Source organism: Etheostoma cragini, chromosome 8 (genome assembly GCF_013103735.1).
Source record: "Etheostoma cragini isolate CJK2018 chromosome 8, CSU_Ecrag_1.0, whole genome shotgun sequence".
In the NCBI taxonomy this organism is placed as follows: Eukaryota; Metazoa; Chordata; class Actinopteri; order Perciformes; family Percidae; genus Etheostoma; species Etheostoma cragini.
Window position 1 is genome coordinate 4,402,836 of NC_048414.1, and position 23,676 is coordinate 4,426,511.

A 23,676-nucleotide genomic window follows, 5' to 3' on the forward strand; every position below is an offset into this window, starting at 1 on the left:
CCCCCCCCCCCCCACAGGAAATCTAGCACTTTTGGAAAATCTTGCATAGACCTTTTAATTTGAGAGGCATTTATAAACAGGACCAGCCTAAGGTAGTCTGACATCATTTAAGATGTTAATAAGAAAAAAAAATCCTGACACACAAGTCTTACACCTGCGTGTTCAGGAAGAGAGAGAGCAGCTAAACTGACCTATGACGACACCATAGCAACCGTAACATAACAGCAGTGTTTGGTAACGGCTGGTGAAGACTTTGGGTCTTGAAACTTTCTCCATGGAAACCAACATCAACATTGAGGCGAGGTTGTCGTCTGCAGCTGACTGTGAACAACATAAAAACTGCAGGTAATGTACACACTCAGTTTTTCCGTGTATTCATTTTCACAACAACATTCTGTGAAAATATGTAAAAGTAAAACATTTTAACCGCAAAATGTACGTAAAGTATTAAATGAAAAGGCTAATTCTTGGGCAGAATGGTGTGTTTCAGATTATATTTATTATTATAATATTTATTATATTATTGGATTATTATTCTGAGACTTGTAAGCAGTATATTATGTTACAGCTGGTGGAGGTGAAGCACATTTTAACTACTTATAATAGGATGGGTTTAATCTAGCATATTATCCTATTTTATAAATCCATCAAATCTAGTTAATAAAACCTTAATCTGTAAAGTAGTAACTCCATTTGTCATATCAATTTTATAAAAGATACAATATCTCTCTATGTAGTGGAGTAGAAATATATGGTAGCGTAAAATTAAAATACTCGATCTGATTGTGAAGCGGTTCAAGTCCCCGTACAGACCAAATATGGACTGTGGGCTAGTACCTGGAGAGGCACTGACGAGTTGCCCCTAAGCAAGGCACCAAACCCTGCTTGGTGCGCCCTTAACGGGCGACACCCTGACTCTAACACCTCTCCATTAGTGCATGTTTAAGGTCCTGTATGTGCAGATACGTGTATTTTGGGCCTGTTTGTAATGTCTAATATAAATCAACAGAGTGTAATAAAAAGAAAAAGTTATTTCCCCCTGGGGATCAAAAAAGTATCTCTTCTTCTTCTTCTTCTTCTTCTTCTTCTTCTTTAGACTCCTTGTTTTAAGCAACACATTGTTTTATTGTATCCCTGTCTCTACACTCAGTTTGTCTAATTAAGCACTGAATATAAAAGAAAACTGAATCACTTCCGGACACTATTGCAGTACAGCGATGACATCCAGGCAGACGACGGCCTCTGAGGCTGCACTGGTTCCTCTGTTTCTGGGCAAACAGCGATGCAACGTCACATTTGTCGTGGAGAGCTCGGAGAACATGAGAGCTGCCCTGGGGTCAGTGAAACGCCTGCTGATCCAGACCCTGCTGACAAAGGCCTCACTCAGGGACTCGCTCTTCAACATCATGACGTTCTCAGGCAAGGTGAGGTGAACTTACAGCTCATTACAACACCGACATCCGAGATACTGCCACCCAAAAAAGGTCTTGGACAAGGAAAGCTGCAATGTGCATACCTCAAAATTGTATTTAGGTAGGCCTACAGCACATGAGTAGTGTAGATCAACAGAACTACTAAAACTGTTGGGTCCTTGTGAATTACAGAGTGTGGTCCAGACCTACTTGATTGTCTTGAGATAACTCGTTGTTAATTGATACTATAAATAAAATTGAATGGAATTGAAAACGGAAGCACGTTTCCAGGATAAATGCCTGATATCCGGCGCATCCCTTGTTTCCGCTCTTTGTGTGTGTTGCCGTTCTCAAAATCCCTTTGCTTCGGGAAACAACAAACTTCAAGCTGGCAAGCTATACACTGAAGACGTTTTTTGAAGATAATTTGGATTGTGCCACAAGGCAGGCCTGCTTGGTTCTTTTGGGAAATGATTGTAAAGATTTACAAAGAATATGTTTACAGCATTAAATATCTAACTGAGATGTTTTGAGAATGATTGGCAGGGATTTGCTATGGACAGAGCAGTGATTGGGTTAAAGAAATGCAAGCAACTCTATTCTCCTGTCCCAGAATGGATGTGTGGTGCAACTGGCAATGCGAGACTAGTACATGAGCAAATGTACTTATTGTGTACCACTGCAAAGTTCAGATGTTAGGATATGATTTTATAAATAAATTAAGGCCTTATTTCCTTGAGAGAATATTTGATTTAAAAAATCTGTTTCTGCACCTTTACATTTATCACATTTATCTGTGAGTGGCCTGTTCCACTCTTTCTACTTTGCAGTTAACCTGCTGGTCCCACCACATGCTTCCCTGCACCCCTGACACAGTGTACATGGCTCTGTCCTGGATCCACTCCATCAGCTGCGGCCCCGGCAGGGACCTCCTGGCCGCCCTGAGCATGTCCCTCACTGACCCCGCCTGTCACGCCATCCACCTGCTCTGTACAGACCTCCCCGGCCAGCCGGAGGCAGTGCTGGCAGCCCTGCCGGCTTTGGCGTCTGGGAGGCCTGTGAACGTCTTCTACCTGCAGGACTCAGGTGCACAGCTCGACAGAAACACCAGGGACTACTTGCAGTGTTTGACCCGGGCCACAAGAGGAGGCTGTTATGTGTTTCCAGTTGGTTTGAATGGAGTGCTGGAGGAGGTATGGCGGAAGTCAATGGGTACAGACAGTAGAGGGTAAAAAAGTTTGTTAATACGGATACACTTTATGGAAGCCCAAGACACGATGTTTTTTGTCTTGTCCCTCACAGAAAGCACAGAGCCAAAGAAAAAAAAAATTCACATGCTGTAAACATCTGCAACATTTAAATATTTCTACCAAATAGGTTCCAGCGTTGAGAGTATCTAAATTAGTTTATTGACAAATCTCCAAAAGACCTGAAAACAACTGTCTTATTATTTTCATAATTATCATTATTAATAATATCGCTATTATTTAAATTTTATTGATAGCATCAAATCATAACAAGAGTGATCTCAAGACACATTGCAGATAGAGTAGGTCCAGATCACACTAATAATTTATAAAGAACCAACAATTCAAGCAATTCCCCCAAGAGCGAGCGTTTAGTGCCACAGTGGCGAGGAAAAACTCCCTGCTGATCTGTGGTTTGTCTCCTAGCCAACCGGAGGGGTTCGATACACACTGAGCAATTCACTTATAGGCCTTTTTTTTAAAGGAAATGTATATATCAAGAAAATACACTCAAAGAAATGTGTGTACTTGGCCAGGTGCCACATATATTTTGTGCAAAACAATGCCAAATACAGGATTTATACTCGCAAGTGAAAACAGTTTAGTAAACAGTTTAAATAAAAGCAATGTCTTATCTGGTTTATGGTAAAGGGTAACATCATAAATCAATCGCACGGACATTGCTGTGACTGCGTGTTTGTGTGTGTGTGTGTGTGTGTGTGTGTGTGTGTGTGTGCGTGTGTGTTACCATGCATATTGTCAGGCGGTTCCTCTGTACGTTGTGGAGAAGCAAGCATCAGCAACAACAATCTCTCCAGTGAAGTGTTGCTGTCCGTCCACTTCCACCTTGATCTCACATGACAGCACATCATCGCCTCTGCTCAGGTTGGTTTCCATGGTTATACACTTACTCTCTTTTTAGGCAATAGTACCAAAACTGACATATTTAGGATGTGATGGAAACATACAGTAGGCTACACACAGGGTATTACGTTAGAGATATAGAGACTGTACTGCCAGGTGCTGTAGATTAAATGACAGATACCTCCATTATGTTTGTGTTTCTTGGCTTCCTGTGGTCACCCTGGTGCAGTCTGGGTAATCCATTCATCCTGTCTGCTCAAACCCTGGGCGGTCCAGAGTTCTTCCCAGGATGCCGAGTGCTGGCCAGGAGGGAGGTGGATGGCCTCTACTACCTGGGAACTGTAATACAGCAAGTACAGGTGAAAAGAAACTGCGTGATTACATATGTACACAACGATGTTTGGACAGCAGTGGATTTTAAATGAAACTGGGGGCGGAGCCAGGCATTGTAAACGTTCATTGCTTAGCCCAAACCTAGAGGGGAGGTTTCGGGGGTATGTTCCATTTACAGCAGCTGTGAGCATTATTTTTCAAGCCACCTGATATTAGAACGCCTAAAAATCTGTACATCATTTGGGGAAAAACGTGACTTCTGTCACTTAAAAATAAGCAAAAATTGTCGGTTGTCAACATGTTTTAAGTTACATAACATAAGGAAGGGTAGGAATTTGACGTTAATTTGTTAGTTTCACACTGTACTTCCTCCCATCACCCCACCCCACCCTCTGGATGCCAACATAGAAAACACACATGTATTACACATGTGCCACATGTGTAATACAAAATATAAAAGTTAAATAAGAGAAGAATTATTTTTATGAATAAAATAAATAACTATTAACATTATTAATCTTAAAACCTGTTTTAGTAGAGTTCACAGAATAAATTGGCGATATTTTCCCAGTAATAGAACTTTTGCTCCATTGGTTCCTGTTACAGAGACTGAGGTGAAATGACATAAAAGTCAGTTATTTTAAAAACCTAAACGACTTAAGGATATCGAGAAAACAGTCGGGCCCTGAATGAAACAATGACTGTGAAGTACTGTACTTGAGTCTTTGTGTGTACGTTGACCTTTTCTTCCCATGTGTCCAAACTCAGGGCCGCGGAGGAGCTTGGGTTGTCCAGTTTGACCATCCAGGAGGTGCCAGTTTGGGGGTCGTCTCCTCCCAGAGACAGCTGGTTTGCTCCCTTGACATGGTGAAAGACATCGGAGCTCACACATGCTGTCTGGTACCTGGTGATGCTGTCCTGTCGCCGTGGGAACCAAATTTGAGAAGATACGGGCCGGGGAGAGTGATGGCCGCCACCGAACACAGAGATGGCTTTGGAGGTATGGAGTTAAATAATGTTTAGGTTTATTTTTTTATAGCCATATTTAGTGGTTTGGAAGTTCAGAATACGTTGACAAAGTTGTTATTTAATGAACAAATGTGTCTCTCTACAATTTACTGCTAACTTAGAAAGAACGTAGATTTTTATGTACTTATTGAACTTTTAATCTGTTTACTTGTCTTGCTTTTATGTTTCTCACCTTACTTTAATTGCATTTCCTGTGGGTTTCACATTTGTCCTTAATATTTAGATTAAATAACATTTATATTGTTATATGACACACTTTTTTACAGTATATCTGCATTTCAATGTACTTATTAAAGTTTAAATCAGTTTATTAGTAATTTAATATCTCTTATTTTTTGTATTGTACTTTTATATTTCTCAACTTACTTTAACTAGAAATACGGTTAACTATACATTTTTCCTTATTACGTTTAAAGGTGCTCTAAGTGATGATGGGTGACGTTACTTCTTGTTGACGTTTGAAGTATTTTCAAACAAAACCCGACTAGCTCGTCCCTCCCTCCTCTTCATCCCGTCCCCTGTTCCTCCCTTCCGTGCACTAACCCCCCCAACCCACACCGCCAAATCCGTATGTCAGTATACTTATAAGACGGCAATGTTTTGTTATTATGATTTGATTATTAATAATAGAAAAAGCTAGTCTGGAAATCCAGACCGGAATCTGACAGATTAGGGTCTGGCATCGAGTAATGAAAGTCGCACATCTCAAAGGGCGGCACCAAGCGTGCATTTGAAAATCTCACTGAACGCAGTTGGATAACACTACAACCAATCACAACAACACACAGGGTGACGTATCCAGAGCCGCATACGCTTGGCTACCAGCGGAGCTAACTGGTGGATTTAACTGTTGTCATCTGTTTAGCTCGCCTCTGGCCCGCCTATATCAGATACACCGATGTGATTGGTGGAGCTCGGCTATAAGAGGGTAGTTAATGAGCAGCATTACTCGATGCCAGAGTCACTCGCTGAGCAAATTCAAATTGTGCTCTTACGAGCACTCTGGATTTCCAGGTTACCAAAAAGCACAAAAGGATGTCTTTCCTTCCCAGTAATTCACTCATTTGACTTTGCAGTTGATGTTAAGAGCCTCCGGGTGCTGATGTGGAATGGTAGTGTGTCTCTGGTTCCCGGCAGCCTGGTTTCGCCCATTTCAGCTCCTCAACATGCCAAAATAGTCAGGGAGCTCCAAATCCCGACATCAGCCTCCAGTCGTTGTTGCAGCTGGCTTTGTGCTCGCAGCTCCTCCTGCCCTCCCCAGCTGTTCTGCACCGGCGGCTGTCAGTCTTCATCTTGCTGCTGTTCATACTCAAACCCTCGGCCATGCTTATTTCCACTCAGCTGTAGGTCCAGCTTTGGAGGAACGGATGGATTTGAAAGGGAAGAGCAAGATAAACAGCTAGAACTAAAAAATACAGATGTGAGCAGGCGTGACCCCGAGGTGCCCTCACCGTCCTCCCCTTCATCTCTTTCTGAGGATGAAGGCAGAGTGAAGCTGAGGAGCAAACAGCAGCGTCCTCCCTGGAGGTACTGGAGACAAACTGGGTCAGAGCCACAACATAGACAGCCAGGTGGGAAACAGACATGACTCAACTGATTCATTCTTTTAAGATTCCTTCAGATAATAATAATACATGCAAACAAACTTAAAGCTGTGGCAATAAAATGCAATCAAATTCAGTTCAGTCAATATAGCTAGTGGGTGAAGGTTTAAGACGGTTTAAACCTGAGTTGTCTCACTTAAACCCATAGTATAGTGTTAGTATTAATGTTAATATTAATTGTGTATGCTTAAAGCCCTTTGCTGTGTCCTCGAAAGCTGTGATTTAAACTGCACCTGTGGTTTAGTCTGGACCTGGTTGCTGTGTAGAAACTGCCTTCCTGTAGAGGAGGTGTAACTTAACCTTGCTGCAGGTTTAACCAAGGTTTAACGTCATATGATTCACATTACATTCACTTCTAAAATTTCAAATCTTTTACCATGCTTGTCCTTTTGAAGGCAACATTAAAGGTGCTGTAGGTAGGATGGTGAATATCAAGGACTTTGGTCAAACATTTGAACATCTAAAAACTTCTCAGTGCCCCCCTCCTATTTAGCTAAAGCCCAAAAACGGTCTCCTAAGCCCCTCCCCCACAAGGGAGAATGAATGCATGTGCGTGAGCAGTGATTGACATGTGTTTTTCAGCTAGGTTGTTCCTTCCCGAGGCTATTTTGTAGCGGCACTGTGGCTCCATCAGGTGCTTAGCACCGCCCAAGACGATTGTGATTGGTTTAAAGAAATGCCAATAAACCAGAGCACGTTTTTCTCTAATACCAGAATGCTGTGTGGACTAGCCAGACCCTCCACCGCAGCACTGTGGAGGAAGGTCTGGCAATGCGACACATTTATTAATTATCTGACACAACAGTCTACAAAGTCCAGCGCCTGTGAGGAGGACATATGGTCAGTGTGCCAGTAATGACGATTGTCAGACTAAATCTCACTGCAATATAAGTGTAAATACTGTATATTTGACAAGTTATCAATACTGTTTTAGATACTACAATATGATGAATGTTCAATTAAAGATTAAGAACAATATTAATAAGCTTTTCAGATCTGGTCATGATGATACATTTCTGTTTTGGCCTGCAGGGCCTTTAGTGCCGAGGACGCCATTCCAACCTGAGAGGTCCAGCTTCCCTGTCCCACAGATCAGTGCCTTGCCCAATCACAGCTCTCTGTTTCAGTCACTTCCTGGTGCTAAAGGAAGAAGAGCGAACATCAGGGATGTTTTTGGAACGACCAACCTCAAACCTCGACCACCAGCGGCACTGCGGCCTTTCTCTTGCAACACTGCTACTTCTGTTTACACATAACAGATGAAACCTGTCCATACAGCTATATAAAGTTAAACAACAAATTGATTAAAAATTAATAATTTATTTTTATACACTGGTGCGGCATTAGTGCAGGTAAAAACATGTAGTTAAGAGCATGATGTTCTAGGAAAAACGGTCCACATAATAAAATACAATAAAATATGGCTTCTCAATTTATGCATCAAATGAAACATTTTGATAGCATAAAAATGTAAACAAATGTGTAAAAAAAAGGCAATAAACACACACACACACACACACACACACACACAAACAGCACTAGCATTGTTCAGTTTTGGTCTTTATGTCGAGAGCGAGTGGTTTGGTCTGGCGAGAGGTCAGAGATTGAAGGTGAGGTTGATACTCTCTCCAGCTTTGACGCTGACCAGCTGAGTCTGCTGCTCCAACTCCGGCATGCTGGCAGTGATGGCGTACGTCCCCGGTGAAACCTCGATCACAAAATCCTCCCCTGCTGCCGCTGCTGACACACGACCCTGAAGAAAGAAAGAGAGAGAGACTTGAATTTTAAAAGATTTAGTTTTTGCCCTATGTTCCAAGCAGCAACCAACAAAGCTTGGGAAGTGGAAGCAGTGGGTTCAACTCAAAAAGTCTCTCTTAAAATACAAACTCAATCATATTTGTTTTTCAAGAAAAATGTTGTGGATGTTATTTTACTGCTATGAATGGGTGCTGTTAGAATCACAGTTCTATTTAAGGACAGTTTTACTAAAAAAATTGTTTTTGCTTTATTGATTGGGTTTGCCTATCACAGTCAACTGGTTCAAATATACATCCTAGAATGAGCTAGAAAAGGGCAGCATTCCCAGTGAAAAATCAACACTTACTAGTAGGCCTGCACGATTCAGGGAAAAACACGAATTTTAAATCAAAAATTGATATGAGGATATTTTTTTGACCATGACCAGACAAAACAAATTGGCAGTACCAGATTTGTTTTGGCACCTATAGCACATAGCTCATCAAAACAAGCCTGTAAACATAGAGGCTTCGATTTAAAAAAAAGGGAGAGCATTGCAGCGCTTGGGAGCTTTATAAAACCTATTTTATACAGTCGATGTTTAAAACTCACAGAAGAAAGTAGAGTTTGTGATGCAGTCGGCTCATAAATTAAATGAGAATCAAAGTCATTAAAAAACAAATTTATTTAAAAATTAAATCGTTTTTTTTAACCGTTAATCGAGCAGGCCTACTTACTAGCTTTTTGCCTCTTTCAGGGGATTACACAAGTTTAGTGTTTTCAACCCACTTCTGCAAGACAAGACAATGGCAGAGCAGAAGTAAACAATTTGAATATTAATCAAGCTAAATAACAAGGTATTTTTCCTTAGGACTTGGAGGTCAAAAATAAGTCTAAAAAAGCCAGTGAATATTGAAATTCCATTAGAAGTTAAATAGGATATCTCCGTCACCTGCGAGCTCTTTGCTAACACATAAGCCCTGGTAACATGATAAACTGACAAGGCTCTTTTCCTCTGAGTTGGTTTTAACATCTTTTCTGCCTTCAAATGCTCAAAAATCACATTTCACATTGATATGACTCAAAGAAAAGCAACAGGCTCGTGTGAATTGGTTGTGTGGAGCCCTTACATGTTCTCTGGCTGAGTGTGCACGTGTTGTCATCCCAACAGCTGGCCGTGAGTGGAACCTGGACACATGCTTTCGCTCAGTGTCAGTGGGCTCAGTGCAACAGCCAGACTGGTAAAACCTCTGCAGCACAGAGAGTATTCTCATTTTAGTCTTCAGGTCCAAGATGAAAGCAACAAGTACAGCCGAATGCCCACCAACCTTGCACTGATGAGTTGTCTGTACCATGAACTCTGCGATGGTTGCAAAGATATCATCCGACTCTGTGTGTGTTCTCTGCAAAATGTCAAAAGCATGACAATTGAGAAACAGGGAGTCAAGTCTAGACCGAAATTTAAATCAATGTACGGAAATAACGTGATGGCACCTTGACAGGTATTTGTGAGTCTTCATGTGTAGTAGTGGGGCTCTGGGATGCGCCAGTGCGTGTCCAGTCTACACTCCGCCTGGAGGCCCGCTCCAGCACCTCCAGGCCCAGACTGGCAGAGCGCTGCAGAGAAGACTCCAGCCATGCTTGGCTTGCCATGAACAGGTTGAGTTAAATTCAGGTGTCCTTTACCTGGTGGAGTGGAGAAACAAGCAAACAGTCCTTAGCCGCCTTCCTTTTTATAGCTCACAGTACACGCATTGAGACTATAGTTTAATTCCAAATATACTTGTATTTTCTACTATTGTAATATAGAACTAAATCAATTACTTGATTGAAAGTTGACAGTAAAATTCACTTAAAAAAAAGAAAGAAAACTTCAGCTTCTAAAATGTGAATATTTGCTTTTGTTTCTTTCTTTCATGATGTGAAACTGAATATATTTTGGATTAAAAAAAGACTTTGGAAGGCATAACCTCAGATGGACATTTTTCTCCATGTACTGTACATTTTAAAACCACATAAATTGTTTAATTGAGGACCTAGTGGGCTAAATTAGTAATAGGCTGTACCATAAGTGAAATAGTAATGAAACCGTCTAAGTTCCGGTTTCCATCTTTAAAAAATGATGAGCGACTTTACTCTAGAGAGCGGGTTCTCGGCAGATCTGCTGAAATTATAACCATTAAACACGAACAATTATACATTTGGTATAGCACAAGTGAACGCAGCTGGGAAACTGCGCATGCGTGACGATTACCGCCCCACTGGGCCACATTAAGAGGAAAGTTGTTACTTGTATCAGTTGACTACTTACTTTCTCTTTAAACAGTCGATAGTTGGCTTCGCTGTATCTATATCTATATCTGAACTAACATACCGAAACGTCAATTCGACGTTCCATGTAAAACGTCATAACCCGAAGTGTTCTACGTGCCGTGTCAACAGATCTCGGGTGAGGAGAATATTTAAGTGTTTACCTGTTCAACTCACGGAGAGCTGGGCGGGTTGGCTAGTGAACACGCATACATACACAGCTGCAGAAGAACAGTGCTTCTTCCTTCGGTTCGCTGCATGTAGTCTTCACATTTCTCCGGATTTTGCTTGCGAAGTTAAGCTCTCAAGTCAGCCTCGACCGTGCTGCGGTTTTCAAGTGACAGGACAGGAAATCCTGGATGTTAAGCCCCGCCCCCTTTCATTTGGGATGCTAACATATCAACGGTCTATGGTCTTGCCCTATGCTCCATAATTAAAATACTATCATAATTATAATTTGCTTCTGCATTATTACTTATAGTACTTTTACACTTCGCACTATTGTCTCAACCTGGCTATATTGTATGTTAATATGAATAAGCACATTGTGAGAAATACGATCTAAAGCAAAAGTCCTGGCCAATAAAGCTTTGCATCTTCAGTATTATATGACCATTTCACTGTTCAGTTGCCACCAACCAACTGCCACCACTTTTGTTCAATCTGTTGCTGTAGCAATACATCTTCTAGGTTTCATAAATGTCTTATTTTCAAATTTACATTTTGAGGGCTGCAACAACCCTGAGGTGACTCATTGACCCAAGAGTAAACTTTAATGTGATGAATTTCTTGTCCAATGTAACCTGTAAAACACACACACACACACACACACACACACACACACACACACACACACACACACACACACACACACACACACACACACACACACACACACACACACACACACACACACACACACACACACACACACACACACACGGAGGTATTTAAATCAGACATGACAAACATGCAGTTCCCATTTATACAGTTTATTTCTGCAAAAACACACTGATAGTAGCGTTACGCCATCAGCACACAGGCTCCTCCCACTTCCTTGATCTTCTCCTCAGCCCGTCGGCTGAAGAACTTGGCCTTAACGATCACAGGCTGCTTGGGCAGCTTGCCTTTGCCCAGAACTTTGTAGTAGCCCTGTGAAATAAAAATAAAAATACAATATTAGTGCAACCAAATAACCACAATAAACATGTTCTGACGGATTTCCACAAAACAGGATAACAAAGCCCATAATATTTAATTATTAATTATAATTATTCAGCAGCACATTCAGTGGTGTTAACAAGCCAATATATGTACAACACACAATAGTTAAGATCCTCCAATTAGAATACTTAACAATCTATAAATCTTCATCCACAGAAATGTTCAGAAACTTTTCAGACAGCTGAGTGCATTGGGGAAATATTACTTTTATTTGCCGTTTGCATTTGTTGGTAATTTTAATTCAAAGTTTAAACTCAGTAATGTTCCTTTTATTGTAGCCTGCAACCCATTTCAGTATGGACCGTTAACAGACAGTGGCAGAAGACCGTTTAGTCACAAATGTATCAAGGCATAAAGTTTTTGCACGTTTTAAATTATAGCACCAAATTTATTTAGCAAAACGCTCACTTCAGATTTCCCATTTAACAAAACCAACTTTGGAGATACAGGTTCTCATCACTAACAGTAGAGAGGTACTATATACGTTAAGCCTGGATGAGCTTAAAGACGAGGACCAAGGAAACATTATCCATAGAAAGTAACAAAACCAGCAACCCCAAAGCGGCTTTATTAAACATTTTCTTACTACTATGCTACCCCACTGTGAGGACATCTGAGATGCTGTTTTCTGTCACTGGGGCCTGGCTGGTTGAGAAATGGCTGCAATGAGTAAGCTATCTGCAAATAAAACTAAATGTCTTGTTTATTTCTACAGCGGTTACAACAACATCTACTAGAGTTACATTTAACTTAACCAGGTTACAATACAGTTTTTAGCCATGCCAATCAATTCAGTCTTTCAAAACAAAACATTAAACTTGTACAAAAGCCAGTATAGGATATGTACAGCATGTATATTCCAACAAATCAGCTTGTAGTATTAAGTCCAAGACTCTGCACATGTTTTGGCATTAAAGCTCCAACTGATCCCAACTCCCTCCGTTTTGTTTAGTGATGACAGCTGGAAACCAAACATTTTGTCTGTGATGGGAAAAAAATAAAACTGGTGAATACTTACAGCGCGCACAGCATCAATGATCGGTGCAGGGCCGTCTGGTTTCTTGCCATAGTTGATTCTGGTCTGTTCGCTCACCAGCGTCCACAGCTTGTCCAGGTTGATGGTGGGGCAGTGGGTCGTGTTTCTCTTCAGATGGTAATGTCTCATTCCCACCTTACCAAAGTACCCTGGATGGCTGAGGAGAAACAAAAGTTCAATCACTATCTATCTAAAGTGGTTCTAGTGGATCTAGAACATAACTGGAAATGGTTGGCAGTTTGGTAGCTGTGTATGGGTTAACACTTGGGCAAGGGCATATTAATGTGCAACCATATTTAACTTAGAATAAAACATAGCAAATTGTTCCAAATGAACCAAAGTAAGGAAAAGAAACTTCACTTTTAAATTGTGCATCATATTTCCAAAACATCTCTCCCAATTATAATTTCATTTTATAATCTGTGAGTTCTTACAATTTGTAACTGCCCATGTGGTTGACTGGCCTACAAAAGAGCCAGTCGGTGAATAGGACCAGTCTTCACTCTAAGAGGACTCTAGCACACCAAGACAATGAATTATGTCAAGGTGAGACTCTAGTCTCTACAACATTAATCCCAACAGGTGACTAAACAGGTACAACAACATCAGGCTTAGGCAAAACTATAGATAAACATGTCTGAAAGCACTGCAGATCAACATACTTAGCTTTGCCTAATGATTGCTATTAATGCAAATTTATGAATTTGTAATTGCTATTAGCAATACCGGTACTGCTGCTAGGCTGATGACCATGCCAGTGAATTTGTAAACATGAATGAGCACATACGTTGGATATAGAGGAACATGTTTTGCACATACACACATTAATCCCAGCCCATTGACATGCAGGACTTACTATTTGTCGAAGTTGATTCTGTGGTGATGCATACCACCAGCATTACCACGACCTCCAGGATGCTTTCTGTGTTTGCCTGTTGAGGTAGACAAGTTAAAGTTAACCGTGGGTTACATGTACAGTGGCAAGACTATTAAAATCCCCTTAATAAAAGCAGGTTAAAACTCACCAATGCGACCATGTCCGTGGCTGACGTGTCCTCGGAGCTTCCTGGTCTTGGTCTTCTTGGTGGGCTAACAAGATAGATTTGAATATAACGTTAACGTAAGAAAATATCGAAAGCCCCATTATAAACAGTGGCGTTAGCTTGCTTGCTAAATTAGCCAAATGGTCTCTCACGTTGCTTTTATGTAACGCGAGTAACAAGTCTTCGCAGCCCGCCAACTATGACCAGGCAACAACTCACAATAACATATTCGCAGGAAGTTTTTCTGAAAACGGAGTAGGATTGGAAGTTTAAAGACACCGCCAAGTAGCGTTAGGTGCTTTCATGCTGCCTAGTGTCATAGGAAGCTAATGATAATACAAATGAATTTACCGGCAGATTTAGCTAGCACGTTTCTCTGGGACACTTTTGCATTTTTAAACCGGGGCCACCGACGTCACATTAATGAAGACTACAGTACTTTTAAGTACACGGTTAAAACACCAGACCAAAAATATGCTGGCTGACTGCTACAACCGCGGGCCCAGGATAGCCCAGCTCTCACCCAGTGAACCGCTTACAAATTCACTTAAAGTTAACAAATCACGGGAAAAAATACACCCGGCAAAGGACCATTGAATACGGCTAGAGAGTACACAGCCATAAGATGATAGTTTGCTGTACAAATGAACAAGGATGGGCATAGATTTGACAACATTTCCCTGCACAGGGATACATGATCAGACCTACCATCTTGGAGGTTAGTTGAAAGAGGAACGGGATTTGTAAACCACGCGGTTTTGTGCGAGATTTGGCTCCTGGTTACAAAGTGCAAAGAAATCCACAGCGACGCCAAGTGACTGGCATCAGAAATTAATTTATAGCCAAATGCAACTGACTGAAAGCAGTGGTGGGATGTGACTAGTAGGCCTACAGTTACTCACGTACTGTGCTAAAGTAAAATTTGGAGACTTTTAAATTTGAAATGGTGCGCCCACAGCCATAGAGAGACTCTGGGTGCGCCTAATAGGCCTACTTTTACTTTTGCTGGCCTACTTTTAGTAAATTTTAATACTCATTTTTTTGTACTTTTACTTGGGTAAAGTTACGAACGCATACTTTTTACTTTAGTATTTCTACACAGCAGTGACAAAGCCCACATCTCCCTGACTCATGAGCATAAACACACATTCACTCCATCATAATGTTCTTATCAAACAGAACCAATTTGACTTTTTTTTTAATGGAAGTAAAACTGTGTTCAGTGCTGCACATATAGATGCATTATTTACTAAAAAATGTAATTGCACAGTCAAACCTAACCATGCTTGTAAATGTGTCTTTTATGATGACATACAGCAGCCGTTTTATACTTTGAATACTTTTAACGGATAGTCAAATCACAAGTCAACAGCACAGCCTGGAGTTTATCTTCCCACTGACTAAGTGGAGAGAGAACTCTGTTATCCTAAACTCGTTTCTTCCCTTTCAGAGGGAGGAAAAGACACGTTTCCATGTATGCACCAAAGGTTTTCTGCTGCTTGTTAGTCTGAATCGGAATCCATGAAGCATGTGAGGGAATTTCCCTGAAGAAAATCACTGAATTATTCTTTATTTTTGGTTTTGTAAAATGATGCAAACACATTGCTCGGTTTTGATGACGTACTTCGTGACTTCTGTTTATCCAGTACTATTAATTTAATTCTGTTGCAAAACATCTGAGTATGTATACATGTTTTTTCAGACATCTTGTTTTGTGAAAGATTTAATTGGTTTTGTTGGTGAAAGGAAAGTCAGAGGTAAATTTCATTACAACTGATAGAAAAGTCATTACTGACAGGGAGTCCTGCACAAAATAATTGAGCTTCTTCTCAATTAACTAGACTACAACAGTGAAATCCTGCTTTTATATTAATGCATGAGTAACAACAAAATAATGATATAAAATATCATAGCGTAAAAGTCACAGGATACATTGTTCTGCAGTAAGTGCTTTAAGTACATTTTCCTGGTTAGACTTTTAATTAAATGCAGGTCTTTTCTTAGTAAACAAGTATTTTACAGTGTAGTATTAATATTTTTACTTAAGTAAATGATCTAAATACTTTCCCAACACTGAAAATGCACATAATGCCACACAATAACTAGGTTGATGGGATCCAATTTATGGAGTATAATAAAATGAGGTCTAAAGTAAAATAGCAACTAGAAGGTCACAAAAATAGAGACATGAATGAAATTTTGCAGCATGGTTATCAGGTGATAGCCTGGTCCTACCAGACAGGATTGAACTTCATCAAACCTTTATAGGATGGTTCTCCTTAAATGAGTCACTGGTGGATGTCCTTCAGTTCATGTTTGAGGCTTCACTGGTGCAGTCTTTCCTTCATGCTTTCTACCTAGAGTCCCCTGGCGACAGGGAAAGACAAATAATAGCATCACATGATTAGGTCAGTAGTCAATAGGATACACTTGCTTGCTGTGACTCGGTGGGAGGGAGGGGGGGTCTGAGGTTGGATCAGCTCTCCACCAATCATATCATCTGTGTCCCCCTTGACACAGGACAACGGTGCAGTCCCTCTCATCCTCAACTCACTCTTACCTGGCTTTCTGCAGCAGACATCTTGTTTTTTCATCGCTTACATTCACACTCAGCTGAGGTATGAGGCCACTTCCACCTGATTCCTGTGTTGTTCATGACGTGTTACTAATTGTTATCTAGTCAGTGTCTTTTCTGTACATGTTATCAGCATGCATTCAACTTGTACAGATATGATTTACTTGTAAAATGAGCAGTTGTATTTATCTTGAAATGGTTCTTCTGCTTCTTCTTTGGGGGTTGTCTGTTTGTTTTGATTCTTGTATTTTGCCGTCAAACACTGAGCACACAAGAGATTTCAAAAGCAGCAGCTTCTTCTGTGTTTTCGCTTCTGTTTCTTTACCCCAGGAGGCCCGCTCTCCTCGAGATGGCACACCTGCCTCACAGACGCCATGGCAACTTCCCCCAAAGACAGGCCACACTGTTGCCACGGGTAGCCAAGTGTGGAGTACAACTGCCACTGGAGGCCATGTCATCTGAGACTGATTCACATCCCGCAACCACAGCAGAGGAGCCAAGCCTCCCAGCAGAACACGTAACACAGACACAGATTGTGTTAAACAATAAAGGGTTTTATGATTGAGAAGTGTTAAAGAGGATTATTGATATTAATAGAAGCTTTATTTCTATTTAATAAAGGTGAAGATGGAAACTGAGACAAACCGGTCCCACAGCAGAAAGACCCGATCAGCCTCTCCTCCAGCTGCAAAACGACAACCTGGAAAAGATGTAGAAGCTTTGTTGAAGAGAATAAGGTAAAACAAAGGATAACCCAGGGAACATGTTCTCGCAACAACGTTTGACGTTTTGGGAAATAGGCTTATTTGCTTTCTTTCAAGAGGCAGACAAGTACTCCGTGTTGGATGACACTCCCGATATGGAAATTTTAAATGTGATGTAAATGATTTCTTCCACTGACCATACGTCTTCAATTATGTTGACAGGATTCACCCAGAGGCTCAAAGGATTCTGGGTAATTCCTGCATACCTGTAGTGAGCTTGGAGCGTCTGAACTTCCAGTCGGTGTTCTTGTCATGCCTGCAGCCCGTGGTGTCGCTGGTACGGCTGCCGTGCCAAACACAAGCCAAGCTCCACAGTGATGCTTCCTGTCTGGATCGTCCTCAGCAGGTACAGAGATGAAGATCTGCACGCTAACCTTTCACTTAACCCTCCTGTTGTCCTCGGCTCAAATTTGACCCCTGTAAAAAAAGTCTATATCTGAAATATGGGTTTCTTTTTAACCAAATTAGCACAAAATTAATTGGATTCCATACTACGCTCTTTGCAAATATAATTGATCACTTTAATTCCTGACAAACTCATCTGTACGTTCCTCTGATCTTAACAATTAATCCAAATAATTCCTAATTTCTGCTTTTTTTAACTCAAATATAAGGTAAAATTTTATATAAATGAGGGTTATTGACCATGACTTCCAAAATATACAGTAAAACTAGTGGTAGTGAGGTGGTGTTATGAAAACTAAAAGAAAGTCTGAAAAATGGACGAAAATGTCAAACTTTTGTCCATTTATGACTCAGGAGGACAACACAAGGGTTAACATGAGCTCCATGTTATGACACGCTTTTCTCTGTCTGCAGAATGGACAAAGTCAACCTGAGGCACACATTTTGGAGGTAAGAGAAGCGTCACCTCAGTCTGATCTCAGCCCACCAGAAACAACACCGACCTCCTGGACTGAGCCGTACTGTCCCGACAGCTCCCCCTCCGAAGAACCAGAGCAGGACTCAGGCTTCGACTGTGACTCTAATCCAGATCAGCCGTACATCCTGTTGGATTCTGACTCTGATGAAATGGACCCGGATGGGAAACCTGATTCAGAGACATTTTATTTGGACCCGGATCCAGAGCAGGCCGTGGTGATCCAACTGGACCCGGAACCAGAACCAGATCTAGCCGATGTATTCCTGGAGCTGGAGGATGACGCTGAAATTAAATGTGACGTGGTTCAAATAGACGACAGTGAAGATCAAATAACTGATATTTGTAGCTCACAGGAAGAGGCAGACTCATGTGTCCAGAAACTTGGAGCTGGATCAGGGGCCGAGGAGATGGAGAGTGACGATTTTTGTGCTGTGTGTCTGAACGGAGGAGAGCTGCTCTGCTGCGACCGCTGCCCTAAAGTTTACCACCTGGCCTGCCACATACCGCCGCTCACCAGCTTCCCACTGTAAGTGCTGTGAGGACATCCAGTACCTTCTGCTTTACACACAATCAACACACTCACTGTGACTGAGGACAATGGTTCCCAACTCTTTTTGCTTTATAGTGAAGCAGTATATACTTGCGTTGTGAGCAGTTCAACCAAAGAGAGGATAAGGTTTTAGAGGCTTGAAGACTGGAAGAAGCAATTATTTAGTATTTCACATTAAAAAGTAAATGATTGATTATTGTTTGTTAAAACTTCTGAAAAAACAACAACTGATGCAGCAGGAAAATATCATATCTTGTTCATTTTGATTTTTAGTTTGGCTTGTGAATCTTTCAGGGGTTTTGACTCTTAAGATTGGCAACTTACTCTGCTCATACTTACATCGGGAGCAATTTACGGTGCAATGTCTTGATCAAAGACACTCTGACGTGCGGAGAGGAGAAGGAAGGGTGCATGTGCTCATTACCTGTACCTGCCGACATGCTCGCTCTACCACCTGAGACACAGCCACCCAAGATGCTGTACATTCTTCAGCTGTTATTTGTCAGTTTCACTTTCCGTGGTTATCTGTTAATGAGCCCACTAGACACCACAGTCTCCTCTACACATTTACAATAAATCTATGGAGACTTATCTTGGAGATATTGTGTTCTTCTGTCTCCATTCAGTTTGTTATTGTGGCTGTTGACAGGTGGATTTGTATAACTCTTCTCCAGTCCCAGTATTTGTCCAATATAGGTTAAAATTGGTATGCTATTATATAGCCAAACATTTGGTCCATTCCACTTGAGCTTACAAAAATCATTGTAGAAGATAAAAGATGTTTTGTATTTATTTATATTTTATTTTAGACAATACTGAGCATGCAATGAGCAACATGAGCAAAGAAGAACATACTACACAAGCCAACACAATGGTAGTTAAGGAATATTTCACACAAATGGAACATAATGGCTCTTTGACATGTGTCATAAGAAGTATCAGGATTGGGTTACACAGACAATATTGATTTTAAGATACTTTACATTGGTTTTGGCCGTTTTATGAGATTCGTTAACAACTATAGATAGGCAAAATAACGCTGTCATTTAAAAATACAAAGTACATCTCAGATGCATCGCTCCATGCAAAGAATAGATGCTGCAGAGAAAATGTTTTATTTGAATCTCTTAATTATGAAGTAACAAAGGTCCTATGTGTCCTACAGAGGTGACTGGGCGTGCACCCTGTGCAGAACCGAGCAGGAGCCTGTGGAGACATACGACTGTGAGAACAAGCCCTCCTGTGGGGGAGTCAAGGCTCCATACACACTGTGCGACCAGGACCAGAGGGTGAGCTCCTGGGGGGGGTGGGGGGGGGGGGGGGGGGGGGGGGGGGGGGGGTAAAGTAGTGTAAAGTATTGTCTATAAAAGTAGTCCTTTCTTTATTTGGTTTCATGCCAATGAAATCAGGAGGATGTGTTTTTTTTGGGCAAACAGTCATGGAATTCACAAAACGTACTGATGGTTAGAATCATTTATTCAAAGTGAGAAAGAGTAACAACTCAGAGTTATGCCTGCAAAAACATTTGAATATTTCTTTCTAACAATTCAGGCTGTGGCAATAGGCCTTTGTCCCGATTTGATTCTTTCACGATACACGCATCCTGATTCAATTTGTAATGTGATTTTCTTTCTTTGTGATTCTAGAAGTAATGCGATTTGATAGCTTTGAGGATTGGGATTTTCTTTCCTATTCCTTCTTTGACAAAATAAAAAAATAAAAGTACACTTCTAGAGATAACATATTGTGAGACCTTTTGAAAAGCTAATTGTTTTCTAAGACTATTGCACATTACACGTAAGTCAGTCAGTCAGTCTGAAATGTATTTCATTTGTAAAGAAGTACATCATTTACATACATTAAGTACATAACTTGTTTTTTCTGCATTTTCTGCTTTTGTTCTGTTCAGCTGGAAACAGATTATGTAATCGCTCTCGGATGTGAATCACTCAAATCAAATAATTTAAAAATATCAATTCTAGGGAAAACAATACATTTTAAAAATCGTCCCAAAAGAAATTACGATACATACTAACAATGTTTTTTTACCCCAGACTCCGATATGGTATCAGTCCAGTAGATGAACAGATGTTTTTTTAGTGACTGTGTTTGTTTGTTTGTGTGTGTTCCTGTGCAGAGATGTGAGAAACTGACTCTGCTGTTGTACTATCACACGCTCAGCGCACCGTTCCACGAACCTGTCAGCGTCCTGGTCAGTCCAACAGATTTACATTATAGAAATCACGTCAAATAATTCACCCTGACACCAGTAAAGAACACATGTCACACTACATAAAAGCCTTCACTCATGAAAGTCATGGTTAGAAATTTATAAATTACCCAACCTACACAGGATTAAATAAAACCACCATTGGTCAAATATCAAAAATACATTATAAAACACAGAAAGATGTTGCATAGTATCACATCAACATTACATGTCTATATATAAAGTTTCAAATGCTATACAACAATTATTACAATATCTTTTTTTGAACAACACAAAGGTATACCTTTCTGTTGCAAACATCAAATTCACCTCATTGTTATCTTGATAAATGTTTTTTTCCAAGTACTGTTAATTAAAAACAAGATTATTTTACCTTTATTGAAACAGGAAAAGACTCATTGAGATTAAAACTGTGTCCAGGCCAAGACAGGCAGCAGTAAAACCACATTGTAGGTACAAAACAAAATACACAAAAATACAAAAAACATAAAACAACTGAATCAGCAAATCTCTCAAAGTCACCCACAATCTTAAACACATCAGGCAAAACATCTGCAGGCAGATATGGCTGCCTCAAAGTCTATCAACATCCTCTTAAAAGCAAACAACAAGACCAGCTCATTAAGTTTTATGGATTTCTGTAACTTGTTCCAGGTAGAGGGAGCTGCAAACTTAAACACCTTTTCCCCCCAGTTCAGTTCTAACCTTTGGAACAGACAGAAGGAAAAGATCTTGGGAAAGAATGGAACAAATTGACCTATTAAATCAGTCAGCAATAATGAAAAGAAGACACTTCGGGCCTCATCTAAAACTCTGAGGCACAACGTTATGGCAGTACGTAATAGTTAAACCAACCTAAGAGGATAAAACACTGGCTTACTGTACTCCACACGTCCAATATTCCACTTACCTTTCACAACAAACCTTGATGTTAAAATGAAAACAATCTCCCCCAAAAAGCTCTAACATCTGTGAATGTGCTCCAGGCCCGAAACTACTACCAGATCATCAAGAGGCCCATCGATCTGTCAGTGATCCGCAGAAAACTGGACAAGAGCAACACTCTCCACTACTTCACTGCTGAGCAGTTTGTCGATGACGTGCTGCTGATGTTTAAAAACTGTGCTACGTTCAACTACGTGAGTGGATTTCCTGATTTAATCTAATTTCTTGTGTAATTGATTTATTTCTGCACTATCACCTATGGGAATAAGTTCCACATGCAGCAGAAAACTGGGCCATTTTTCCACTTTGATTTCATTACAGCGACTGTCAATCAGGTTGTGTCAACCTGAAAGTTACAAGAGCCAAGCTTGCAGCTTTGCAACAGGGCTTAAAAATGAAAACAGTAATGTGGATGTAGTCTTAGTTTAGCACTTAACACAAAGTGCAGACAGTTCATGTCATTAGTTTTGCAAATAATTGGTCATAAACCAAAGTATTTGTCAAATTCAAATTATAATGTGATACTGGCACTAGATTAAAAGTCAGAGGATTACCATAACAATAAGGACCACAGACCACAAATGTTTGTACCAAACTTCATGGCAATCTACCAGATAGTTGTTCCAGTTTATAACTCCATTACTGTCTCACTCCTTATTGGCCCAAGTGTGGAGGCCTGTGAAATAAATCAATTTAAGTGGGGCTAACCAGCATGCAAATCAACTTTCCCTGGACCAATAAAGTTTTAAACTATAAAAATAAGCCTCTAATATTTTGGGATTTTTACATTTATCTCTTTTTTTGCTGTGCAGCCAGACTCAGAGGTTGGCCAGGCCGGTCGAAGCCTGGAGGTGTTTTTCTTGAGCAAACTGAAGGAGATTTTTCCTGACCGGACGTTTCCATCGGCCAGCCAGGACCGGACGGACAGAGCTCGTCTCCACTGGCTCTGCAGGAAGAGGAAGGAGAAGTACAGGAAGAGAAGACATTTGTTCAGTGGGAAAAAATATTGCCTGTAACTAGTTCAAACAATACATGCAGAGTTGTATGATGTTGCCTTTAAAGATTTTTAATTGATGGAGAACATGTTGAGGTGGAAGTTCTTTGATTTTGTAAAGTGTGGCAATCATTTTGTACGTTTTTTTTTTAACCTTTTTAAGAATTATAATTATGAACATTATGGGGAACTAATCAAGTTGAAGCTTTTTCACATTTCAGGTATTTTCACAGAAGTTCAGGTAGAAACTTTTCTTACAAAGGGATTGTTACTGTTTAGGGATTTAGAATGAAAAACGTAGCAAATGCTACATTATTTTTGATAGATCTCACAAACATCTAATCAAATGCGAATTAAACATTTTCCTAGTCATTTTGACGCATTTTTGAAATCTGTGAACTTTTAGAAAGGTCAATCGACTTCTTCAATGTACTGCATGTTGTTTCTTCTTACTTGTGTGATGGGACTTCCATTGTTTTTCACTTAACTCTCCTAAGATAGGTGATACATAAGCAATAAGGGATGTAGGTATAATATGTTGTATCTTGTAAATGAGGTTTATCATTCATATCATATCACTTACAAAATTCTTTTTAACAGTTTGTATTTGAGTTAAAATAGTTATTTCCCAAAAGAAGAAATAAAACGTGTCATCCTGAACCCCTGCCTCTCTTAAAACAAAATACGTGTAACACATTGTGCATATTATAAATAAATAGGTCACTAAAAGAGAAACATAACAGATGCATTAATTAACCAAAAGCTCTTTGTTACTTATACCTTACTACTCGAGGTAAAAAGTCCACTGACCCTGAAAGGAAGATGAGACGAGTGCTTGGTAATACAAATAAGGAGGATAACAACTTATTTTCTTTTTTTAAGTGTTTCTGGCAACA

The 23,676-nt window shown here is 40.3% G+C and overlaps 4 protein-coding genes and 1 non-coding gene across 9 annotated transcripts; 2 read left to right on the forward strand and 3 right to left on the reverse strand.

The window, feature by feature from the left end:
* Nucleotides 1-1,213: 1,213 nt before the first annotated feature.
* Nucleotides 1,214-7,793, forward strand: c8h11orf16 (chromosome 8 C11orf16 homolog). Of its 2 annotated transcripts, XM_034879327.1 has the most exons (7): nucleotides 1,214-1,424; nucleotides 2,243-2,605; nucleotides 3,423-3,544; nucleotides 3,753-3,882; nucleotides 4,625-4,856; nucleotides 5,962-6,456; nucleotides 7,522-7,793. In XM_034879327.1, exons 1-7 carry the CDS (start codon nucleotides 1,218-1,220, stop codon nucleotides 7,743-7,745), a joined length of 1,773 nt encoding a protein of 590 aa, XP_034735218.1. In that variant the 5' UTR covers nucleotides 1,214-1,217; the 3' UTR covers nucleotides 7,746-7,793. The 2 variants fall into 2 exon arrangements, with proteins under 2 accessions (XP_034735218.1, XP_034735219.1); XM_034879328.1 differs by lacking the exon at nucleotides 7,522-7,793 and having other exon boundaries at nucleotides 6,227-6,431.
* akip1 (A kinase (PRKA) interacting protein 1) lies at nucleotides 7,790-10,911 on the reverse strand. 4 transcript variants are annotated; one of them, XM_034879330.1, is made up of 5 exons: nucleotides 10,701-10,911; nucleotides 9,716-9,912; nucleotides 9,555-9,630; nucleotides 9,357-9,476; nucleotides 7,790-8,242 (listed from the first exon to the last, which is right to left on the reverse strand). In XM_034879330.1, the coding sequence occupies exons 2-5, from the start codon at nucleotides 9,877-9,879 to the stop codon at nucleotides 8,087-8,089; spliced, it is 516 nt and encodes a 171-aa protein (XP_034735221.1). In that variant the 5' UTR covers nucleotides 9,880-9,912; nucleotides 10,701-10,911; the 3' UTR covers nucleotides 7,790-8,086. The 4 variants fall into 4 exon arrangements, with proteins under 4 accessions (XP_034735221.1, XP_034735222.1, XP_034735224.1 ...); XM_034879331.1 differs by having other exon boundaries at nucleotides 10,538-10,911; XM_034879333.1 differs by having other exon boundaries at nucleotides 9,555-9,629; nucleotides 9,721-9,912; nucleotides 10,538-10,910.
* Nucleotides 10,912-11,509: 598 nt separating this feature from the next.
* Nucleotides 11,510-14,636, reverse strand: rpl27a (ribosomal protein L27a). The gene is made up of 5 exons (XM_034879334.1): nucleotides 14,548-14,636; nucleotides 13,822-13,885; nucleotides 13,653-13,728; nucleotides 12,779-12,953; nucleotides 11,510-11,688 (listed from the first exon to the last, which is right to left on the reverse strand). The coding sequence occupies exons 1-5, from the start codon at nucleotides 14,548-14,550 to the stop codon at nucleotides 11,560-11,562; spliced, it is 447 nt and encodes a 148-aa protein (XP_034735225.1). The 5' UTR covers nucleotides 14,551-14,636; the 3' UTR covers nucleotides 11,510-11,559.
* LOC117949820 lies at nucleotides 13,232-13,361 on the reverse strand. Its single transcript, XR_004657751.1, has one exon. It is a non-coding gene; the product is annotated as a small nucleolar RNA SNORA3/SNORA45 family (small nucleolar RNA).
* Nucleotides 14,637-16,026: 1,390 nt separating the features above from the next.
* Nucleotides 16,027-23,336, forward strand: LOC117949043 (transcription intermediary factor 1-alpha-like). Its single transcript, XM_034879032.1, has 10 exons — nucleotides 16,027-16,056; nucleotides 16,360-16,457; nucleotides 16,745-16,931; nucleotides 17,036-17,151; nucleotides 17,341-17,524; nucleotides 17,998-18,587; nucleotides 19,777-19,900; nucleotides 20,749-20,823; nucleotides 21,828-21,980; nucleotides 22,599-23,336. Exons 1-10 carry the CDS (start codon nucleotides 16,027-16,029, stop codon nucleotides 22,800-22,802), a joined length of 1,761 nt encoding a protein of 586 aa, XP_034734923.1. The 3' UTR covers nucleotides 22,803-23,336.
* The last annotated feature ends 340 nt before the right edge of the window (nucleotides 23,337-23,676 follow it).